This window comes from Apis laboriosa, unplaced genomic scaffold (assembly GCF_014066325.1).
Source record: "Apis laboriosa isolate Shangri-la unplaced genomic scaffold, ASM1406632v1 scaffold13_cov153, whole genome shotgun sequence".
NCBI classification, from domain to species: Eukaryota; Metazoa; Arthropoda; class Insecta; order Hymenoptera; family Apidae; genus Apis; species Apis laboriosa.
In genome coordinates this window covers 4,354,087-4,376,505 of record NW_025221370.1, presented here as the reverse complement: position 1 = coordinate 4,376,505, position 22,419 = coordinate 4,354,087, and the positions used below count along the sequence as shown (strand labels likewise).

Sequence of the window (22,419 nt, the reverse complement as noted above, 5' to 3'; positions counted from 1 at the left end):
AAGAAATAAATTATCGGAAAGTAGCAAAAAAAAAAAAAAATAAAAAAAATAAAAAAAATAATCTCAAACATAGAAATGCAATTTACACACGATAAAATTTCCTATAACTCTGACTTCTGTTCTTCGTAAACGAAATAGATAAAACTAATCGTTTTCATTTTGAATAAAAAAAATTTCCAATATTAATATTTATGATAAATTTATTCATCAATTAACCAACGATTGATAAATTGATTAAAATTCTTTGCTTAAAGTTACCAATTTACTTTTTACTATTTTCCATTCAGAAGTATTTTCAATCAAACTCAAAGATGTATCGATGCGATAATGGCGCGTTGGAATGCATTTATTTTTCTTGGAATGCGATGGAAGAAGGCTAATTAACACGGCGGTTGGCAATAATGGAGAAACAAGAAAACGAGGAGGACGATATCACCGTGACAATTCGTTCGTAAGTTTTCGTAATTAAATCGACGGGAGATCGGGACTTTAATTGAGATCTGCATTCTCGGCCAATTATTCACGCACTTCTCGCGTGAAAAATGCAAAAATACGTTCTATTAAAACACTTTCCTTCCCTTTTTCTTCGAGAATATTAAATTAAACGAAAGCTATTTTTAATTGCGTGCGTCTCGACTCATCTTTCGTTCGTTTAAACTATTTGTATTTTAATTAATATTCTTGATTTTGCCGCAGCTTGAGTTATTTATTATTTAAATATTCCTCTAATTTATTAAAAAAGAAATCTGGATTCGAGGGAAAAAAAATTCTTCTCAAGGAAAAGTATTAAAAAATAAATATTTCTATACAAGAGATATAGGGAGGAAGAAATTTCTTATAAAAGTGTAGAAAGAAAAATAAAATTCATATGGGATTTACGACAACGTTTACTGACGAAAAAAAAAAAAACTTCTTATAATAATTGAGTTTACAATACAATATTCTTGCATTTTTTTGGGGGGCGGGAGTGTAACAAAGAACAATAGGCAAAAAAAAAAAAAAAANAAAAAAAAAAAAAAAAAGATAGGAAAATAGTACGTGTATATACAATCGAATCGCAGAGCAACGTCTCGATAAAATCTAAAATAATAATTGCTTCTCTTCGATATTACGGAAGCGAGGTTGAAATTCTCGAAGAGAACTTTGAATCGACGTTGACGTAGAAAACTTAATAAAAATAATCAACCGCGAATGATGGGGCTTTGATCGGTTTTTAATACGCATATATAAAAAAAAAAAAACGAGAAAAAAAAACACATCACAATCCAGAACGATAAATTTACACGTGCTTGAGAACCAATCGCCACCCCATACGCATCGAGAAAGACTAGAATGATTAAGAATATAACTCGACGATTGAAATCTTCGTAAACGTTCGTGCTTAATGATGATACAATAATAATAATAATAATTATTGTTACAATAATCGATATAACTATGATGGAACGATAGAAAAAGATCGCTTTTATTTTTTTCAAGATTTTTTTTTTTGATCGATACGATGCGTTTGAAACGTGAGTTTATGTACAATGGAAAAGAAGTGAAAAATATATAATATAATACACAACGATAAAACGATATACACCCTTGCTCAAAGTTTTAGAAAAGTCATTATATTTCTTTCAATGTTGAAATAAAGTAAATGTTAATTTAACTTTGTACGAAATGACTTTATTAGAATTACAATGACAATTTTATTAGAAATATCTTGCGATTTTTGAGCAAAAATGAAGATCGCTCGATTCATACGTTGTCACTCGATTCATGTTTGATGCAATTGTGCAATTGATCGTTTATCGGAGCTTTTCTTCGAGCAATTTTTTTTTTATTATTCGTTAAATATATCTATGAGCAAACGATATTTCTTTTTTTTTTTTTTGTTTCTACATTTTTTACAATATGTTTTTTTTAATTTACAGCATTTTATTTTATATCGATAAATCGTTAACTATTAACGAAAAACACCGATAGGAACGAATCTTCGACGACTGGCGCATTGATTGAAGAAGGAGAAGAGATACATTACAATAATACTAAACGAAATACTTAGAAAAGAATCTTAGATGTTTTCTCCTCGTTGTCAGAAAGAAACAGCGAAGAACGGCTCTTATCTTTAACTGTACATGTCATACGTTATTCTATTTTCATATTTGCATTGTTAGATCATTCGTTTTATCTTGGCTTTCAACCCAACCAAAACCATTCACACAACCACTCTGTCCTTTCTTGATTTTGCATCTCATGCAAAATATTTTAATATTTAACTCATCTCTCGTGAGTTTCATATTCAACATATTAGCACTTTTTCTTTGTATGCACCCATCTCAAAATATTTATTACTTCGAAGAACAGGGCATTGTCATAGTTCCAGAACTTTTACAAAAAGTTACAATACATAAAATCTACATATGCTCTCCCTCTCTCTCTCTCTCTCTCTCTCTCTTCTCTCTGTCAGAAATTTCCTCGTTCCAAATATAAAATCCTTATACAAAAAAAAAAAAAAAAAAAAAAATTAGAACAACATGGACGGATTCTCTAGTTCCAATTGTACAACGATTCTTTACAAATATTTAAATATCCCTCTTTATATAATACAAATACCTATATAAAAATTTTCATAATTTACTGCTTTTCCATTTTCCGTTTTCAAAGCGTGTAAAAAGTCGCGTTAAAAGAAACGCAGTTTACAATCCTCCCCAACAGCAACAGGCTACCTCATACATAAACAGAAACATCACGCCACTCGTACAATTATCGATTAAGTGTCGATATCTTATAAACGAATCGATTTCAAAAGTATTCGCGTTGTTTCAATTGAACATCGCTCTCGCAAATGTCCACCAATATCGATAACGATATTAGATCCACGCGCGAAACAGAAAATAATTTCCAAGGGATTTCGGTTGAATCGAAATGAATGCTCAATCGGTGCACTCGGATGCGAAACTCTCGAGGTCCACGTAATGTCCGTTCATATTGTCCTCGAGAAGCTGGGCCAGATCCCTTCTCAGCGTCTGGAATTCCGGCCTCCTGTCTGGATCGGCGTGCCAACACCGGGATATCACTCTGAACAGCTCGCTTCGACAGTGCGAAGGCCTCTCCAGTCGATAACCGTTCTGCACGTTCCGCATCACTTCCCGTGCCGTCATGTCCGGGTACGGTGTCGAACCTGTAAACGAAGAATTTGTTCCTATATCAACGACGAGGCCGATAACGAGATCAATTTGAAATTGAGAATATCGTAGCCAGAGAGATTCTATACTCTTTCGAACTGATATTGACATTCGTCGAAAGAAGAATTAGAATTGTAGAAATATGGAGATGTCAGATTCTTTCTTTCTTTTTTTTTAAAGAAGATGGAAAGTCACGAGTAGAAACCTAACTTAACGATCATAAATCTAGTGTCTAAAAGGTTCTAGAAAGTTGTGAGGAAAGAAAGAAGAGAGAAAGAATTTTGAATATATAATTTTTAAACAACATCTTCTTAATTCTTCTTAATAATAATAAAGTAGAAATTTCGATATTAGGAGAGAGATTAAAATAATCGATCGCAAATCTAGTTCTAAAAGTTGAAAGAAACGGAGGGAGAAAGGATTCCTCTTGATAATAATAAAATAAGAATAATAAATTTCGACATTATTCGAGAGATTGAAATAATAGATCATTATATACATATATGCATACCCAGGGTGACAATCTCCCACATCAAGATTCCAAAGCTCCACACGTCCGTTTTGGTGGTGAAGAGCGAGTAGATCAACGACTCGGGCGCCATCCACCTTATCGGCAACGCGTTTCTGCCATGTCTCGTCTCGATCACCTCTCCATCCCCGTCCGCGAATCTGGACATACCGAAGTCAGCGATCTTGCACAGCTTGTTGTGGTCCACGAGCACGTTCCTCGCGGCGAGATCGCGGTGGATGATCTGCAAAATCGAATAAAAACACGCCGGCTCGATCAACATTCTTCTCCTCCGTACAAGCTAGTGACCGCAGGTGGATGTTCTGTTACGCAACCATCCAACCATCACGCGCATAGTGTCGAGTAACAGGACGCGCGAAATCGAATCCTCCGAACTGGCCGAGATCGCCAAGAAAAATTCTTGATCCCTTTAAGCTCCATTTATAAATAATTCTAATTTGAAGATCTATGTGAAAAGAAATTTTATCGAGGTATCAAGTGAGATGGAGATGCAAACCCAATAAAACTATGCGTCACTTGGATTAATATTATTAAGATTAAATTTCTTAGATCTTCTTACATCTTCTTAATTAATTCGAAATTAATTACATGTTAATTTCTATCTTCGAAATTAATTTTTATTGGAAATGATAATTTCGATCTTATAATTCGTTAATATCGATTTAGGGAGAGAGACACGGTTAATTATCCACTATTGATAATCGCAGGCAGACAATGCCTGAACGATTGGATTTTACGACACTCGGATTTCGCGTTGTTGGGCTTGTTGCTTCGTAATACAGCAGCAACGGCCACGTTATTGCATATTATTTATCGCAGCTGCTGATTTATCGCGTGTTCGTCGTGCTGTTATTCGCCGCGAAAGCTGGATTTGATTTATTTTACGAGCGTGGCCATGGCCGTCGTACGCTTCGATTCGAAATCGTTCGCCGCGTGAAATTTAATTGTGTCGTTTTGGATAAGAATCGAGATGATGTTCGAGCATTCGATCATTTGTTGTGATATCGTAAATGGGACGAAATTCTTTGCGAAACGTGGAAAGGAACGGAAGTTGAGCAAGCGAAGTTGAACGACTATACGGCTTTACTTTCGCGGGGACAAAATCTTATTTACAGATCAATTTACGGTATCTTTTTAATCTCAATTCGTGATAAAGCGATGATTCACGAATAAGAAACGCCAATTTCATTTCGTACGAAATTGAAAGTGTTTCTCGTTACTCTAATCATAATTAAAAAAATTCTTCCACGAAACGATTCGCGCTACCACCAATTCGTAATTCTCGAAAAGATTATTTTTATTTGATAACAGGAGAAATAATCAATTCGCCAACAGAGAGATCCAACGAATAGATCCGTTCAACCGTGGCCAATGCTAATGAACTTGCGGCTGCTCAATGTCAAGGAGGACTGGATGTACACGCGCCTCTGCTCTTACGTTCCTTTAATGACTTCATCTTCTAGATTTATAGCGCGAGCGCGAAAAACTCGGACGCGACTCCATTTGTCGTCGTATCTGTGCGTTTTTGCTACGAGCAACGTTTCACGTCGGATGAAAAATGTATTTTCGCGGCCAGCCTCGCGTAACATAAAAGTATTTATCGTGTATCCTGTATGCTACCATGTCGTTGATATTTATAAACGTGACGAGCAAAGGTGTCGCTACTTGCGCGGGTGTTTGCTACTCGAACGTGTTCTTTGAACCGTGGAAATATTATTCATTATTGATAATATCTTGAATGATATAAGGAGTCGAAAATTGTAGCTGAGATGATAATAAATCCATTTTCGTTCTCTAATGGATCTCTCCTAATGGATTCGTTTCTTCGAACGATTGATGATGAACTGAATGATGGCGATGATGAGTCTATTTTTGCAATTTTTTAGGAATTTAATTTTTGAAAAATTTTATGGTAGAGGTATGTGTGAGTATTCCTGAAGAATGTTCGTCAGAAGTTGACGTGTATGTATCGAAGAGTTAAATACATTACATTTATTATTGCAAAAATTCGAAAAGTGAAAGAAATAAAAAAAAAAGACGTTGAAATTCTGTTTTAAGTCGCAATATTTTTATATACGTGTCGCACTGATAAATAATCTGAAACTGCTTGGACATCTTTATTGCCCGTGCACTGTTATCTTTATTATGCTTGTAGAAAGAAACATTGTTTTTCCAGTTACAACGCTTTGTTTCAAACAGCCAACTGTTCTCATATTTTTCTTTTCCTCCTTCATACAATATACAGCTATACACGAATATAGTCGAAGGACGGCTTTATATAAAAATTACGACTTCTTCAAATATTTCGTAAATCCAAAAAATTGCACAACTGCAAATTATATATTTCGCGTGGAAATATCCATATTCCATATTAATATTTAATATTTAAAGATAAATATTTTATTTTCGAGGATAACACTCTCGTGTCTTAATTTAAACAATTTAAACGACACTCGTATAATTTAATGCATAAGCATGTTAAATCAATAAAGCTCCCACTGTTTCGTGGCTTTAAATCATTTCATCTCGTTCGTGCATCAGCTATAGCTTCCATATTCAATTAAGGATTTGCTATTTGTATATCGGCCTTCACAGGAATTTCTACGAACTCGTATATATAATCTTTGATTGAAATCGAAATCCTGACTATATGGTTGCTGTTAAGTCGTTCTTCCAACTACCAACACCGGATACTGATTTCAATCGAAACTTCCTTCGATGCCTCGGGCATTCCACACCGTATCGATTTGTGGATCGTAACCGGTCGATGATGATGTTTAAATATTTTCTCTGCCTCTTTCGTCTCGCCGATTCTAATTGTAATTAGATGATATTCAATAATTAATATCTTGTTTGGCATTGTTTCATTTTTCTTTTTCTCTTCTTCTTTCAGAACAATACGATTTTTTTTGAATCCTATTCTCGAAAACGAATGTTTTGTACGAAATGTATGCAAAAAATCTAGTAACGAATTATTTTTCGTGTTCCAAAAAATGTTTCGAAATTTGATCGAACAATTATTAAATAAATATGTATACGTTCAAAATGGCGGTTATTAGAATGACTTATTTTTTATTAAAGGGATTCAATTACTGAATCATATATCCATAAAAAAAATAATTTGCATTTCGTGATTCACGAATGTTCTAACTATATGCTATGATTTGTTATTCTAATTTTCTTCGGCAAAGAAAATCTTGGAGAGGGTTATAAGGGATAGATGACACGACAGAAGCACGAACCAGTCGAGCGAATTATGGAAATGAAGTAGATACGGATCAGGTACTTAGCTAGCTTATATAAATTAGCATATATACATATCAAACGTTAAATAAACCAGTTTCTCAAGAATTTTCATACTATGCAAAAATCCCCTCTTATAATCTCCATTATATTCTTATTTTCCATCGCTGCACCTTCGTATCGTATAAGATATTTTACGATCTTTTTTTTTTAATTTTCCAAATACTCGCTAATTTATTTATTTATATATAAAAAAGAAAGGAAAAAACCGCTTATTTCCATTGCAATTGAAAAAATATTATCGAATCGGAAGAATTTTATTCTCTTCCAAGGACAAGTGCATCGATTATGGTTTATTTTTCACGAATATCGAATTACCGGCGGTGTCAGTGTAATCGTTTTTCGAGGAACGCCACGCGAAAGCTAATCTCCTGAAGTTAACAAGCGACCAATAATTATTCATCGGAAGGAAAATGAAACGCCGCATTCCGATATGGAGAACACCAAGATTCTTTCTAAAGTAAAACGTGTTTAAACTTCACGAAACACTTTTCTTAACTTTCGATATCTTTTAAAGTATATATAATTTAAATCCTTATGTCCATTTTTTTTTTTACGCTTTTGGATGTTAATATCCTTATTTTTTTAATAATATAATGAAAAATTATATATTCGAACACGTGTTTAGTAAGTATACAAGTATACGATAGACGAAAAAAATTTTACAGCTTCGACTTCGAAGTATTATTTAAAGGAAAAGGATTCCATTGAGTGTCGTCGGATGCATAAAAATATTTATTTTACGTTTCTGAAGCGAATCTGAAAGGGTTACAACCATAATATTTAAACGTGTCACTTCAATCGTGTCACATTATCATCCTTGAATTTTTCGCTTCGAAATATCGAAAATCGGCAATAAAAAATTCGACGACTATGGAAACTGCTTCATTCCCTATTCAGCATGCTTCAAACTCGTGTTCGTAGATATATTTTTAACCTAATTTGCATACCTAATCTCGCAATCACGAGATCATCTTTATTAGAAAATTAAGATGTTTGTAAAATTCTTTGACATTTTCACAAATTTTTATAGATACTTATATGAAAAAACTTTGTGTAAGATATAGAGAGAATTTTAAGGATTTTTTCCTTTCTTTTTTCTTTACATGAAGAAAAATGAACAATTTTATCACGTTTATGATAAAATTTTTAACACACGCGTAATTTTTGTTATCTATTTGTAATATCATGGATCCTTTACCCATTGACACAGATTCATCTGGCGAAATGAAAAGTCGGCCCCAATCTTCACGACGTTAAGATAATATTTGAAGCGCAAATACGAAATGTTTGCCATTCCATCGCTTTTTCACTCTCGACCTTCAACTGTGACGTATAGGCAACCTCGAAGGACGAGGGATTTTTATCTTTTCACACTTAGGTGCCATTTACGAAACTTTCATTCGATCTCAAAACGATTTTCAAAAGCGAAGTTTCGATTTGGGTTGGTCGATTTCGATATCGAGAAGAGATTTTGATTTACACCCTTCCCTTTCTACTTTTACGAGGTGCGTTCGTAATATTATTAAGGATCTTCTTGCGACGGTTAAATTTATTTTCTTATTCGAATTCGTACAGTAAATATCTTCTTTCTAAATAAAAAAATCTTCTGACGATAAATAACGTGATTGAATAACGTTTAGTTTAATAGTTGAAATTTTACTCTTGGATTTCGAGCTCTAACTCTACGATGAGATACAAAATCGAAAAGAAATCGAAAAAACGAGATCAACGTGGCATGAAGTAACAACATCGGGGGCAATATACTTCGATATAATGTTACAGTAAGTAGACTGTCGCTGTATCGTTTTGGTTCCGATGTTAAAACCCTTTGAACACGCGAGCATATAAGGTCATAATAAATTTTCGGCCCCGAGAAGGGGGTAAGCGTAATGGAAATAGGGGGAGGTAATAATTTAAACGCTGCCACGTACTTTTAATATTTCACGAATATTGAAAATATGAACGGCTCGCGTTTATTAATATCATTAAAAATGAATAAACCAACGAAATTAACGAAAGAGAAGTGTACAACACACGTCGAAGCTAACATACGTCATCGTGAAAAAAGAGAATCGAGATTTTCATAAAAAAATTATCTACAAATAGCAAACTTATATAATTCGTTCTTCGTAGTTTCTCAGTTTTCCAATTCCAAATATCGAAATAAATACAAGAATGGTAATTTTTCACGAACGAAAGAATCTAAATTTCTACACAACGAAGCCTCCGAATTTGGTATAAAAAAAAAAAAAAAAAAAAAAAAGGCCGAGCAAAAGTTATCAAAATTGCAAAATCTCACCTTTTTCGACGCAAGATACTCCATCCCTCTCGCCACGCAGTACCCGAACACAGTGAGATCCCTGGATGTGAGCGCCGCGGAGTCCTCGCTGAAATTGTAGAAATCCTGCCTGGTGCGATGATCTCGAAGATAGGCCAGCAATTTCCCGTACATCACGTACTCGAGTATGAGATAATGAGGCTCTGCGAACAAAACCGTGCCCACGATTATCGAATTACACGGATCGCAAAATTAATTGGAACGATCTGGAAAGTTTCGCGATGATTGCACGATGCGTTTGATCGGCGTTAACTCGGCGAAGTGAAGGGAGGGGGAGGGGATTAGAGGGGCCCCGTGGCGCGAAGAAGGCGAAGGGCCTCTCACTCGCACGGCTGAGGAGGCCCTTCGAGTAATTTAACCGGAGCACTTTCGGGTTGCCCGGTGGGCAGTATCCCGGGCTGATTGTAACTTATGGCCCCACTTTTGCACGGCCCCACGAGCTCGTAACTTTCATATTAGGCTAGCATTACCGCCCTCTAATAACTTTCGTTTGTTAAGGAGCGTTTCTTTCCTGCGTTCCCCGCGAGCTTCGTTCGTTCCGCACGAATCGATCGTGCGCGCATCGAGTCACAATATTTGCACGGCGAGAAATGGTAACCGTCGAATATGTTAACGTCGAGATTTTAACCTCAATCGTTCGCGTGGGTGAATCCACGCGGGGGATTTGGCGTGGAGTGGATCATCTTTTTCAAAATATTGTGAAAATTTTTCATAGGATAAAGAAGTGGATGGGAATAAAGAAGAAGGCACGTTGCTTCTAATTCTATTTATAGAGTTTTAAGAATCTGAATAATTGTAACTCTTGAATTGTACTTGTAATTTTAGATATGATTAGAAGTTATTATATACGAGGAATTTTGATTAATTTTCCATTTTCGAAATGTGGCGCGCGATCCTTATAAATATTCTTAATCACGTATTTTAGAAAATGATAATTTACGAATGAATCATTCCTGACGTCGAAGAATCCCAACGTGTTTTGCACCTGGACTAATAGGGTTCCAGATAAATGGCGCGGCACGCCGTTTCAGCCAAATGGGTAAAATTTGTCACCGGTAATAATATCATCGCATAATTATCACAACACGTGGTAATTTGTCTCGTTTCACCACATTCCTTACTTTATTTCCCCTAATTATTTATCCATTTTATATAAGAATGGTCAATACTTGTATTTTGACATTATTACCATTTCTTCTCGCCCATGAAAAATAATATCAAAATTCTTCGAATATCCGATAACTATGGAGAAGTTCATAAATTATATTTTTGATCCTCCGTTTCAAAAACGATGGAGGCTCTTTACACGCCTCTTCTTTTCGTTTTAGTTTGTCGAAAGGGATCCCTTTTTGACAAGAGGCGGCCGTCAAAGGACGAAAACGTCGTTCAGGAGGAATTCGAACGTGCCCACCATGACCGAAACGATAAATACGGGGGCCCGTAGAAATTTAGACGCCGTAAATCTTGGTTCACGCAGGCGTGTTCTTTCTTCTACGCGCTTCAAAGGACGTTAAGGGTGGGGCTATTCCCCCCCTAAAACGAACACTTCGTGTCCTCTACGGACCTTGAGGATCGTCCACAATTATTAAAACTGTTCCTGTTCAACTCAAACTCCTTTTCGTACGAATTATTGCAATAATATGTAATCGTTGAAATGAATAAAATGAATAAAAATTTTCTAACGAAGATAAAGTTTTATTCAATAATTTCTTTTCGTTTATTTATTTTTTAAAAATTATTTTCCACGGAGAGATTAACGATTACACAAATTTCTCTTCGCCTAGAAATTTAATTATCTCCCCTTTTCAAAATCTAATGGTAAATTCGTAATCTTCGAAAGAGACACTTTTTAAAGATTAGCAATCGCTAATTCCATAAATTTCGCGCACCTATTACTCGATCGCGCAATTTTTCCAAGCATATCAAGCTATTTCCCACTAGGGGGTTAAATTTTATGCTATTACTAGACCAGATCCCCACTTGATATTACCATACAATCGAGGGAAAAAGACTAGACTCGGCGCATAAATAACGATGGGACGCCGTAACGACGTCAAATCCAGATCGACGTCCATGCAGATGGGCCTGATCGTATCGATATATACGTGTATCCTCTGAAACTCGCTACGAACGATCATTTCGACTTAATAGACGTATTGTGCCACGAGGATCTTCGCCGTGGGGACACGTATGGAAATTTATACGATGAGAGCGACGATACCGACGAGAGTCTTGCAACGAAAGACGTATAATGGGCCTCCCTCCTTCGAGCCACGGCTAAAACTTCCAGATTGTCTCGTTTCTGTTTTGATGTCTCAACCATTGGATTTTATCGTTATAAGACGGAGTATGCTGCGTGCGATCAGGTGCATATGCAATTTTACGACTGTTGCATTGTATGATTTAGACAATTCTTGTATATATTGTAATGCGAGGGATGTGTTTCATAAAAATTTAAATTATCTAGTAAAATATAATTTTTTTTTTTTTTATGTGAAAAATATTGACTATTATGCGTTGTGCCGAAAAAAAAAAAAAAAAAAAAGAAGAAGAAGAAGATGATTCTTCATTCGATTCTGAAAATTTCAATTTTAAAACGTTGTAAAGAATGCTTGATACATCGAAATCGTGATGTGATAAATGAATTGCAGGAAGATGAGAATTGCATTGTATAAAAGATCATGTTATATAAGCTCCTAAGTATTATCTGTAATTATATATTTTCCTTCTAAATTTTCATCGTCGAGAACATCTTAATTCGAGACGTTACATCAACTTCTATTTTAATTTTATTTATTTTTCTTCCCAAGTACGTGCTCTTGAGATTCTTCATTTGACATCTTAATTAATTAAAAAAAAAAAAAAAAAAAAATTAATTTCAATTTCTATATCTGACTTTATTTATTTTTCTTCTAATTTTTCAAGATTTGATTTTTCCTGACATTTTAATTGGAAAAATCATTTCAATTTCTATTTTTATTTTTTTTTTTTTTAATTCTTTATTTAAGTTTTAGTTTTAGTTAGTTTTTTTCCAATAACTATTCAGTATTCTCGAGATTTTCTTTGAAATCCGTCGATGCAACAAAAACTTTCGAGAATAACTTGGTTTATCGTGTTGAAACAGGTGGTCATTTTTTTTCATTTGTTTTTTCTTATACGTTGTATATATATATATATATATTTTGACGCAGTTTCGTGAGTGTGTAACTGCGCACTAATCGACAATTGGAAAAACGGAAATCACAATTTCAATTTACCAAGATAATTGTGTGATCATTGTCGGAAACAATGATTATTTAACTATCTTATATCGATGGATAGTTTATTACCTCAATTAATCAGACACTGATTGCTCATAGACAAACAAAAAGCTATTAACATTAAAAATTTTCAGAATAATAATTGCGAAATTAAAACTCTGTACTCATAACAAATAACGTGTCGCAATTGATTTCTGTTGAACTTGCAAAAAATGTATTTTGTGCAATTTGCTGATGTAAAATTCGAATCAGCGAATTCCATGTAATTTTTTCTTTTTTTATTATTATTATTATTATTTCTAACGAAACAATGATTCGTTCCATTAAAAAAAAAAAAAAGGATAATTTCCTTTCTATTTTTCAATTTTTGTCAAACAAATATAAAATAAATAGAATAGAAAGACCTATTTGTAACTTCTTTAACAACGGCAACAAATTAAAAAATCCAATTCAACCAACCATTGTCTCCATCGTCCAACCGCATAGAAATTCATCAATCCCTCCAGTGCCAATTTCGCGGAGGTAGTGCGCAATGACTATTACTCAATTATAAGCGTAGATGATGGCACGTAAACAGCCGATTCTTCCACACCATTACCATCTTCCATCGATCTACGATCTTTTTTATCCGGGAAACAATGGCGCACGCGTGTGTATATAAACGATCACGATCATTTATACGGAGACTAGGAAGAAGAAAAAAAAAAAAAAAAAAAGAAAAATGTCCATCAAGTGACTCAATGACGTGGAATGCATCTCTCCGTCTCTCTCTCCTTTAATCCCCTAACGACGTCTTCAATATGCATTACGCCGTGTTTCACGGCGATACGATCGGTGGATGGTGAATACACGAAATCGTAAATAATCGAAGATGCGCCAGGCAGAAGAGATAAAATTGAGAGTATATCGAAACCAGTTATCGTGATCATAGTTTTCGCGATCACTACACGCGAATATATATAGTGAATTATTATATACACCATATCATATACATTCCTCTCAAAAAATAACAATCGTGGAAAAGAAAACCGATTCTCTGTATTTTTCACGTCACGTGAGCGCACGATGATGATTAAATAAGATGCTTGATGCTCGAAACGATATTAAAAATAATGCAAATCTTGGGCTGCGTCGAAGAGTAAGAAGATAAACGAAGGAAAGAGAGAGAGAGAGAGAAAAAAGATTCTAACGACAATGGAAATATTAGGAAGAATTTTGCTCCATGATTTTTTATCACGTGCATCCAATATCACGTCTTCGTAGAGGAATGTGTTTGTCGCGAGGACGTAGATGGATTAGTATCGTGAAATGTCAGTTTTCGATTGAACGAAGATCCATCTTGGAAGGTTGATTACTTAATCATCGTGCATTTTGCAATCTCTGAACGTGGCCGTTCGTGCTGTCGTACGTTTGTAAAGTCAAGAGCAAACGAGACAAGGTCAAAAATAAATGACACGTGAATTAATAACGTGGACATACATATGCAAAAAACGACACTTAACTTGGCTGATTTAATGACTAGTAATAAGTGTTAAACGCTATGTCAATTTGTATTTTGCATTTTTTTTTTTTTTCCTCTTTTACTTGTTTTAACTTATTCATCGCTAGAAAAGAAAACTGATCAAAAAATCAATGATCGAATTGATCATAATTTCCGCGAAGCAGAATTAAAAAATGAAATTAGGGAACAAGCTTTACCTTGTTCCGTACAGCAACCAAGAAGAGTGACAACGTTCGGATGGCTGCCAAGCTGCTGCATGATTTCCAGTTCTCGAACCAGATCCTCCTTCTCGCGTTCGGAAGCACCCTCTTTCACCGTTTTCACGGCCACTAACCGGGTCGTCCCTTGATGACCTGTCAAATCATCCGCTTCAGCCTTCCAGACCTAAGAAGATAAAAAGTCATTTCGACTTTCTAATAGGATTTTAATTATAAGATTCGTCCCTTGCGTGAAACTAAGTTCAAACTAGGTTAATTTATGTATAATATATCAGAATGAAAATTATTATGCAACGAATCAATTATCATTTAACAGAATTTTTTCGAACAATATTTTCAATTTAATTCTCTCGTCCATTAAAATCGTATTAAAACCTATTACAAACGTTAAAACAAAACAAATTAAATCCTTTCCAATTAGAAGATAATTTTATAAATTACTGGAAAAAGAGAATGAATTATGCGATAATAAAATCCACTGTAAATAATCGATGAAGTCAATAAGGAATCTTAGAATTAATGAGAATGACTAAAAGTAATTCGAACGTTTACTTAAAATAAAGAAAAAAAAAAAAAAACATTCGAAATCCATTACGCATCCTCAAATTATGCTGAAATTAATTATTCTTGAAGGAACTTCTAGCACCATCGATAATATCAATAATCTATCGTCAAGAATCAATTTCACATCTCTTCAAGAGATCGTTACACATTCGAAAAATTTAATAAGAACGGAAATAACATCGTTTCGTTTAATCGAGAAGAAGAAGAAGAAGAAGAAGAAGAAGGCCGATTCACAACCGATTTCACAAACCGAATTTTCGCGCTTACGGCCTCAACGATTTATTATCACACCTCTCTCTCTCGAGGCCTCGAAGATGTTCCTGTCCCGCGCGAAATGGAAGACCAACTCCTTACCTGGCCGAAGTTTCCTTGGCCGAGGACCGTCTGTAACCTAAGCTTATCTCTAGGAAACTCCCATCTGGATTCTTGAGACGAAGGGGGCGGTGGTTTCTCCGCTTCGTGACACTGGAACGGGAGAAAGAAGGTGGTTGGTATATCGTTTCGTATCGCGAACGATAATTATTTAAAAATGCCTGACGAATAAATCTGCGGCACATCCTCCCTTTGATGTACCGCGACTCCGGGCGAGAAGCAGAATTGCTCTCCGTTCCGCTCTCTCTGAATTATCGTTCCTTCCAGCCGATTATTTTTTAATGAGCGGGCCGAAGCAGTAATTTCTCTATGACTCGACGATTTTTATTTTTTATTTTTCTATCCTTTTGTTTTAATTGAGTTATAATAAGATGCTTAAAAACGGTCTTAACAGTAGTATTGTACAATGTAAAATATCATTTTACGCTTTGTTGTTTCTTAATGAGAAGTTGGAGGAGAATGAAACAAGGTCGAAATGATCGATTAATCTTCGTGTATTTCTTTTTTTCATTCTTCCGTATTAATTGAAGATATAAGAAGCAAGATACGCGTCGTGAGATATTATTTTGTATTCCATCTGCTTTTTAATGAAGCATCCGAATTGTTGTAGAAAATTAATAATTATGACACGGAATACGAATAAATGCTCTCAATGATTTAAAAATAATAATTTTAATCCAATTATGATGAATAAGTGTTTCGTAAAAAAATAATTCATTTCTTTCGATATAAATAATTTATAATAAATATATGATAAATATCTAATTTATGTGTATGATTCCTTAAATTAAATTTTATCATATACCATGAAAAAATGATTTTATATTTTATATTCGTAAGAGAGAGAGAGAGAAAGAGAGAAAAAAAATTATTCGATTACTCACCAAGTGTTGTATCCTGGGAAGTTTCGTGATCGCTTTCTCGATGGACGTTTTGAAGTCGCCATTCTCCAGATTCAAAGCATCCTTCCTGCAACTTATTTCCGACGACGTATCCGATTCCTCCAGCACCTATGCAAAATATTAACGTCATCATCGTCACGTACCTTCACTCGACAAGAACGTGCAATTCCCGCGAAACTTTGATTTTTCCTTCGAATATTTTTCACAGTTCTTCGAGTGATAGTGACTCAACGCATCGAGGAATACAAGATAGTCACGTTCCAACGACAACGACAGTTTATTTAAATTATGAATATTCGATTAATGCAAAATGCCGGTTTTCTTATAAATGGAATCGTTTATACTAACGAAAGGGACGTGAATATTGTAGATAATGCTTATGTACTCGATCACGATGAAAATAAAATTTGAAACTTCGGGATAGAGGACGGGCATCGCGAACTCGATGAGGAGGAGGAGGAGGAGGAGGAACGTGCTTGGCGGACGGTCTATACTCGACTATTCCTTCTCTCCGTGGAAGAAATCGTTTTCTCTCTCCGCTTCTTTTCATCGATCAACGTGAATAAATAAATAACTCGAAGCGAATAAATTATCGATCGGTTTATAACTAATCTTTGAACCGTGTATTCGCATTCGAAAGATCATCGGATTCGTTATGAATTATACATTTTTGTTACGAGTCAAGGACACGACAAATGAAACGATTACTATTTACTATTACTATTTTTTTCTTTTTTTTTGACCAACAAGTTTCCTTCCGTTTCTTTTCTGAAAAGTTATTTTTTGGGATACTTCTTCTCCGATTTTTTTTTTTATTAATTTAAAATTCAAATTTTTTTCCCATTATCCGCACAAAACGTTATTAATATTAGAATCGAAGATCCAACGAGTCATTGAGAATCATCCGTAAAAATTTAATCGAGCTCCATTGTGTCCATTCCCTGTGACGAGTTCAAGGACACGTACAAATTCAAAGAATACAACGCTTACTCACGATATTATATCACCTTCGTTTCCACAAATTTATTTCTCTACTTCAACCTTATCCCTTATGGAATCAATCTCCAACTTCTTAATTATCTAAAACTTATCTCGATAACTCGATCGAGAGAAAGGCTCTCTTATTTTTCGTACTTGCACCACAAGGAAGATAACGAAAGTACACAGTAAGGTTTAATGGCCGGATGATAAATGCCCAGGACGGTCGACGATAATCCAAAGGGATACCGCGTAACGGTACATAAGTGGCGGTGCTATACAATTCGCGTCGTTTCGATTTAGCGATCATCGGCCAGATACGCTTTACGGTACACAATCGTAAATCAAAGTTTTTGCCCGGATAATACAGCAGGCGGAGGAGGAGGAGGAGGAGCAGGGTCGAGAGGAAATTACACCCGCCGGACTGGAATCACGGCCGAATAAAAATGAAACGTTTAGCGGCTCAAGGATACCATTTCGAATGGCCTCCCTTCGCGCAGCTGGGAGCATCGCTTTGAGATCCTCGCGTCGATCAAACGGATAGTCGTTGAATTTCGTTCGAAGGGGAGAAAGAAGAAGGTTTTTGCCCACAAATCTTGTGACTCTGATTCGGTATCCAAATCCCGTGGTATGCGGGAAAGAAGAATCGTAGAAGATTCTATGATCGTATAAAAAAATATCGAAGCAAAGATTTTCATTCGAAAATAAAAAAAAATAAACGGTGAAATTACCAATGATCAAGAAAAAAAGAAAAAACAAGAAGAAGGTCACTGGCATCAACCTTGCTCCTACACCTCCACCAATTGAAACGGGAGTCTGGCCCGCCATCGTCAAACATACACCACTTTCACCCGACCTATATTATATACCCATATATGTATATACACTTTCTAATCTCCAAACACCCGTGCATCCACCACCATTTAAATCATTGATCGATCGCTCACCTTACGATTCCTAAGTATCAGTCTTCTAAGAATTAGGCCAACGCCGACGGCGATCGGGAACACGACCAACGTCGCCAAGATGTAGCTGACCACGGCGACCGTCTCCTGGGACGCGATCGCGTCCCCGTCGTGCCTCTTCGATATCACTTCACTGATATTCACCGACTCCCTTGGACTGACCGATATCAGCCCGGTCTCGAACAACGTCCTGTTCAACTCGCTCGGATACACCGAGGTGTTGTATTCGGGCAGAATGGGATGGTGATACACGGTCCTGTGCCTCGTACGATTCCCACTTCCGTTGCCAGTCGACGATCCTCTGCCCGGGCCCGTCGCCGGCACCTGATTGCTCGCCGCGATCACCTCCTCGTGCCTGTCCCTCCTCGTATCCGGGCCACGGGTCCAATTCTCACCGCTCCTCGGTGTAACCGTGTCGCTGGTTTTCTCGGTCGTTCTCGAAGGTTCGGAGGGTTGCTTGGCCGGAAGCGGGTGCTCCGCCCGCCGCTCCGTTCCCCGGGAGAACGGGTTCACCGGGCCGGTGTTGTTGAAGATGTCCGAGGTGTTGTACAGATGCATTATGGGTAGCACGTCGTCCTTGTCGGTGGACGCGTCTTGCGTCTTGTCCGACAGATTCCTCCCCCTCACTTCCGGTGACCTTTCGCCGGACCCTCGTCTGCCATCACCGGAGTCTGCCGCCGAGGTCGAAGAAGACGTGTCCTTCGAATCGGTGGTGGTCGTCGCGCTTCGGTCTTGGGGGATCGTGGAGATCTCTATTTGCACGGTGGGCAAGGATGTGGTGATGCTGGTGGTGGTGGTGGTGGTGGTAGTGGCGGCGGTGGTGGTGGTCGTTGACGCTTCCGTAGTGGCGATGGACGAGGACGCCGCGGTTGCACCCGCGGTCGTGGTCACGGTCGTGATCCCGCGATCCTTAGACTCGTACGCTTTTTCCGTGTCGGAAGGATCGACGAGGCCGGCCACCGTTTTGGTATCCGTGATTTGGCTCGGGGCCTCGGTCGGCTCTGAGGTGAAAGTCTGGATCGGGTCTCGGGCCGCTTTCGCGATCATTCTGGGCGTAACGGGGAAAACGGGCGCCGGCAACGGCGCGGTAGTCTCTTTGGCCACGATCGTTTCGTAGGACGCCGCGGTCATTGTCACGGTCGGCGGACCGTTCTCGGTGCCATTATCCGCGCCGCTCTTCCCGATACCGCGGGTGCTCGTGGACGGTACGACGACGCTTTCCTTTTCACTCGCCCGCCCCACGGTTTCGTCTTTGGTATCGAATGCCTCGGTCACCGCTTCCGCCTGGTCGCCGCTTCCGCCCTCGGCCGTGGTGGTCGCGTTCACCGTTGTCGGAAGAGGATCGCCGCCGCCACCACCGCCACCACCACCATCGCCACCACTACCGCCGTCGGTCGAATCGACCACCGTTTCCACGGAGGGAGCGAACGAAACTCTCTGCTGCATCGTGACACCGCTCGTCGTATCCACCGTCGTCGTGTTTTCCAATGTCATACCCTCTCCGCTCCCGTTCACCACCGTCACATCCTCGACCCTCGCTCCGACCCTCGAATTCCTCTCGTCCCCTGCTATCGAACCGCTCTTATTCACCGTATCCGAATCCTCGTCTACGTTCCTCGTCCCTTTGATCCTCCTCTGGCTCTGGCCATTTGTCAACCTCCTCCTCTTCCCTGCCACGGCCCCGTCCTCCTCTCCCTCGGGACCAGCCCCGACCCTCTGATTCAACACAGCGCTTGCCGACTTCCTGAGAAACCTTCTATCGTTCAGCCCCTCGATCTCCGTGCTCCTAGGCTTCGCGCGGCTCCAACGCACGCCGCCCCTCGGATGATACGCTTCCGCGGTCTTGGCCGACCTCGGCCCGCTCTTGTTTACGGCGGTCAGCTGCAACTGCGCTCTGTTGACCGCGCGCTGCTGCTGCGACTGGTGCGCACCGACTGCAACGACCACTTTCCTCTGTCGTTCCCCCACCAGGTGAGCGGCCGCTTCACCACCGGCTGCGGCTGGTTCGACGGTCGTGCCGGCACTGAGTTCCGCCGGCGCTCGGCCTGCCTCTATACCCGCCGCGCCGCCGCCACGAGGAGGAGGCAGAAGAGGCGGCGGCGGCGGCGGCGGCGGCTGCGACTCTGCCTCTGCCTCTGCCTCTGACTCTGGCTGCTGACGCCGCGATCCGCTCGTTATCTCGGTCGTACCCGTGCTCGCCTCTCGACCTCCTTGTTCCTCTCTGCTTAACCCAGGTCCGGTGTAGTTGCGCAATAGCCGCGTCACGTTCGTTATCGTGTAAGCGTACACGTGCTGCTGCTGGTGCTGCTGTTCTTCTTCCCGATGCCGTGGATCCCGATCCCGCTCCTGTTCCCGCGCCGACGCGCCGCTCCCTTCGTCGAGCCCTCGATGAGCCTGCTTCTGTTCCCTGTGCCGCCCCTTCCAACGCGCCCCCTCGATCCCGCGAGACCCCGCGAGACCGGTCGGGGTGGGAAGAACGTCGAGGCTGCGTCCCTCCGTGGAATCCACCACCGGTTCGACGGTATACTCGTCGGCCGAACCTCGCCCCAACCTTCCTTCCGTCACCACGATCCGGAGGGTGGACGTTTCAGGCGGCGTCCACGCGATTCGAAACGGTTCGGTGGAGGAACGGCCGAGGAGCTTCTCCCTCGAAGTCGACGTCTCGATGTTGTTGCTCTCGCGGCAAGCAACCACGGTGGTCCGTCGACGATAGCTCGTTTCGTCGATCCCTCGCCCCTCTTTCTCGGCTCCCTCCACCTCCAACGATTCTCGGGGATTCGAGAAGGGGATTATTATATCGTCCTCGAGATACGATGGATCGTTGCTCTTCCTCTTTCGAGGATAAACCTTGGACGGTTTCTCGTTCACGCCGTTCACGGTCGAGGATACGGGTTTCGATTTGTTCGAGGCGTCCGTGGGACGATCTTTCAGCTTGATTTCACTTTCTGCCCCGTTCCGCTCGCGCGTGATCGCGGAAACGGGCTGCCCGGCCGGTATCTGGGTCGAGTTGCTCGCATTCCACGTTTCAACGGCCACGTGGGCAGCGGCGGCGGCGGCACTTCCTCTCTCGCGCCGCAGCTGGTCCACGTGAGCGGACGGGTTATCGTCGCGAAATTTATTTTCCACGGCAGGGTCCGATCCACCGCTGGTACCGTTCCCCGTTCCAATAACGTTCGAGGCGATCGTCGCCTCCGCAGGCCTCGCCTTCCTGTAGTAAACCCCGTTTTCCGCCCCTCTGTACGCGTTCTTCATCTTCGACACCTTGTTCTTCTCCACCGTCTGTCGTTCCACAGCGATGTTCATTTCCTCGTTGATCATCTCCTCCAACCTGGCCACCGGTTGCACCGTTGTCGTCGCGCCGAAATTCCTCTTCATGGAGTACCTTCTTCTGGAGTTGGCCGCGCTCGCCAACGTCGACTCGGCCGTATCATTGTTATTACCAGTCCCATTCTGTATTTCCGGTTGAATCTTCTGCCCGAAGTAGAGGAATTGCGACATGTCCTCGACAGGTATGTTACTCTCGACCGGTCTGAAATAATTGTAGAGCGACTCGGGCATAGGGACCGTGTTCTTTCCACGAGTTTCCGTGTCGGAAGATTTTTGATTGGGGACCAGGGACGAGAGAGACGTGTTCCCCGTCGAACTCTTCTCGACGATTCGTTTCCCTTCGTCCCTCGACACGAACTCGATGTCCACGTCCCTGCTGGACGTTGCCTCGCCCCCGTCGATCCCGCCCGACGCTTCCTCGTCTCCCGGTTTGCCGGCAGCCGCGGTTACGTACATCCCATGCCTCGTCTCCTGGGCCTCGAGAACGTCGATCGACGCGTCTTTCGCGGACGCGTCGAACGGTCTCGGTGCGCGGTTCGGGTTCCGAGATTCCGAGATTGGCCGCTGGCTGAAGATCTGTCGCCTCCTCGCAGCGAGGATGCTGCGAAGCGCTTGCTCCCTCTTCGCCTTGGACGACGGCAGCTCCGCCTGCAGGGACATGCGGCCCTGACGATGATCGCCGATCGAGGACTCTGCAAGCAAACGAGGCGTTCGTTCGTCAGTTTCGCTTTCCGCAAAATTCTCGATATTCCGAGAGGTGAATACTCAACGCGCGACGAATATTGATTCATCCGTTAATTATCGACAAGTCGAGGTATATAGTCGGTTTTTGGAAATTAAATATTCGCCGTGATCTCGAAGCGAATTAATTGGCAACGAGTGAGAGAGCGGCAACCCGAGTGCAATTCCGCCTCGTTCCGCCACTATTCGTATAGGGAAAGTTCGACTACTGTAAATCCGGATTCGAGAAACAGGGAGAACGGGTA

General features: G+C 40.1%; 1 protein-coding gene across 1 annotated transcript in view; it reads right to left on the bottom strand.

Annotated features, from left to right (window-relative positions):
- Positions 1 to 1,649: 1,649 nt before the first annotated feature.
- Positions 1,650 to 22,419, bottom strand: part of LOC122720924 (mucin-22-like) — a 174,366-nt gene continuing 153,596 nt past the window's right edge. Inside the window, exons 2-8 of the mRNA XM_043948022.1 lie at positions 18,089 to 22,125; positions 16,146 to 16,271; positions 15,244 to 15,354; positions 14,305 to 14,491; positions 9,308 to 9,489; positions 3,685 to 3,925; positions 1,650 to 3,169 (exon numbers count right to left, since the gene is read on the bottom strand). Coding sequence (XP_043803957.1) covers positions 2,922 to 3,169; positions 3,685 to 3,925; positions 9,308 to 9,489; positions 14,305 to 14,491; positions 15,244 to 15,354; positions 16,146 to 16,271; positions 18,089 to 22,125 — 5,132 coding nt within the window. The 3' untranslated portion in view covers positions 1,650 to 2,921. The remainder of the gene's footprint in view (positions 3,170 to 3,684; positions 3,926 to 9,307; positions 9,490 to 14,304; positions 14,492 to 15,243; positions 15,355 to 16,145; positions 16,272 to 18,088; positions 22,126 to 22,419) is intronic.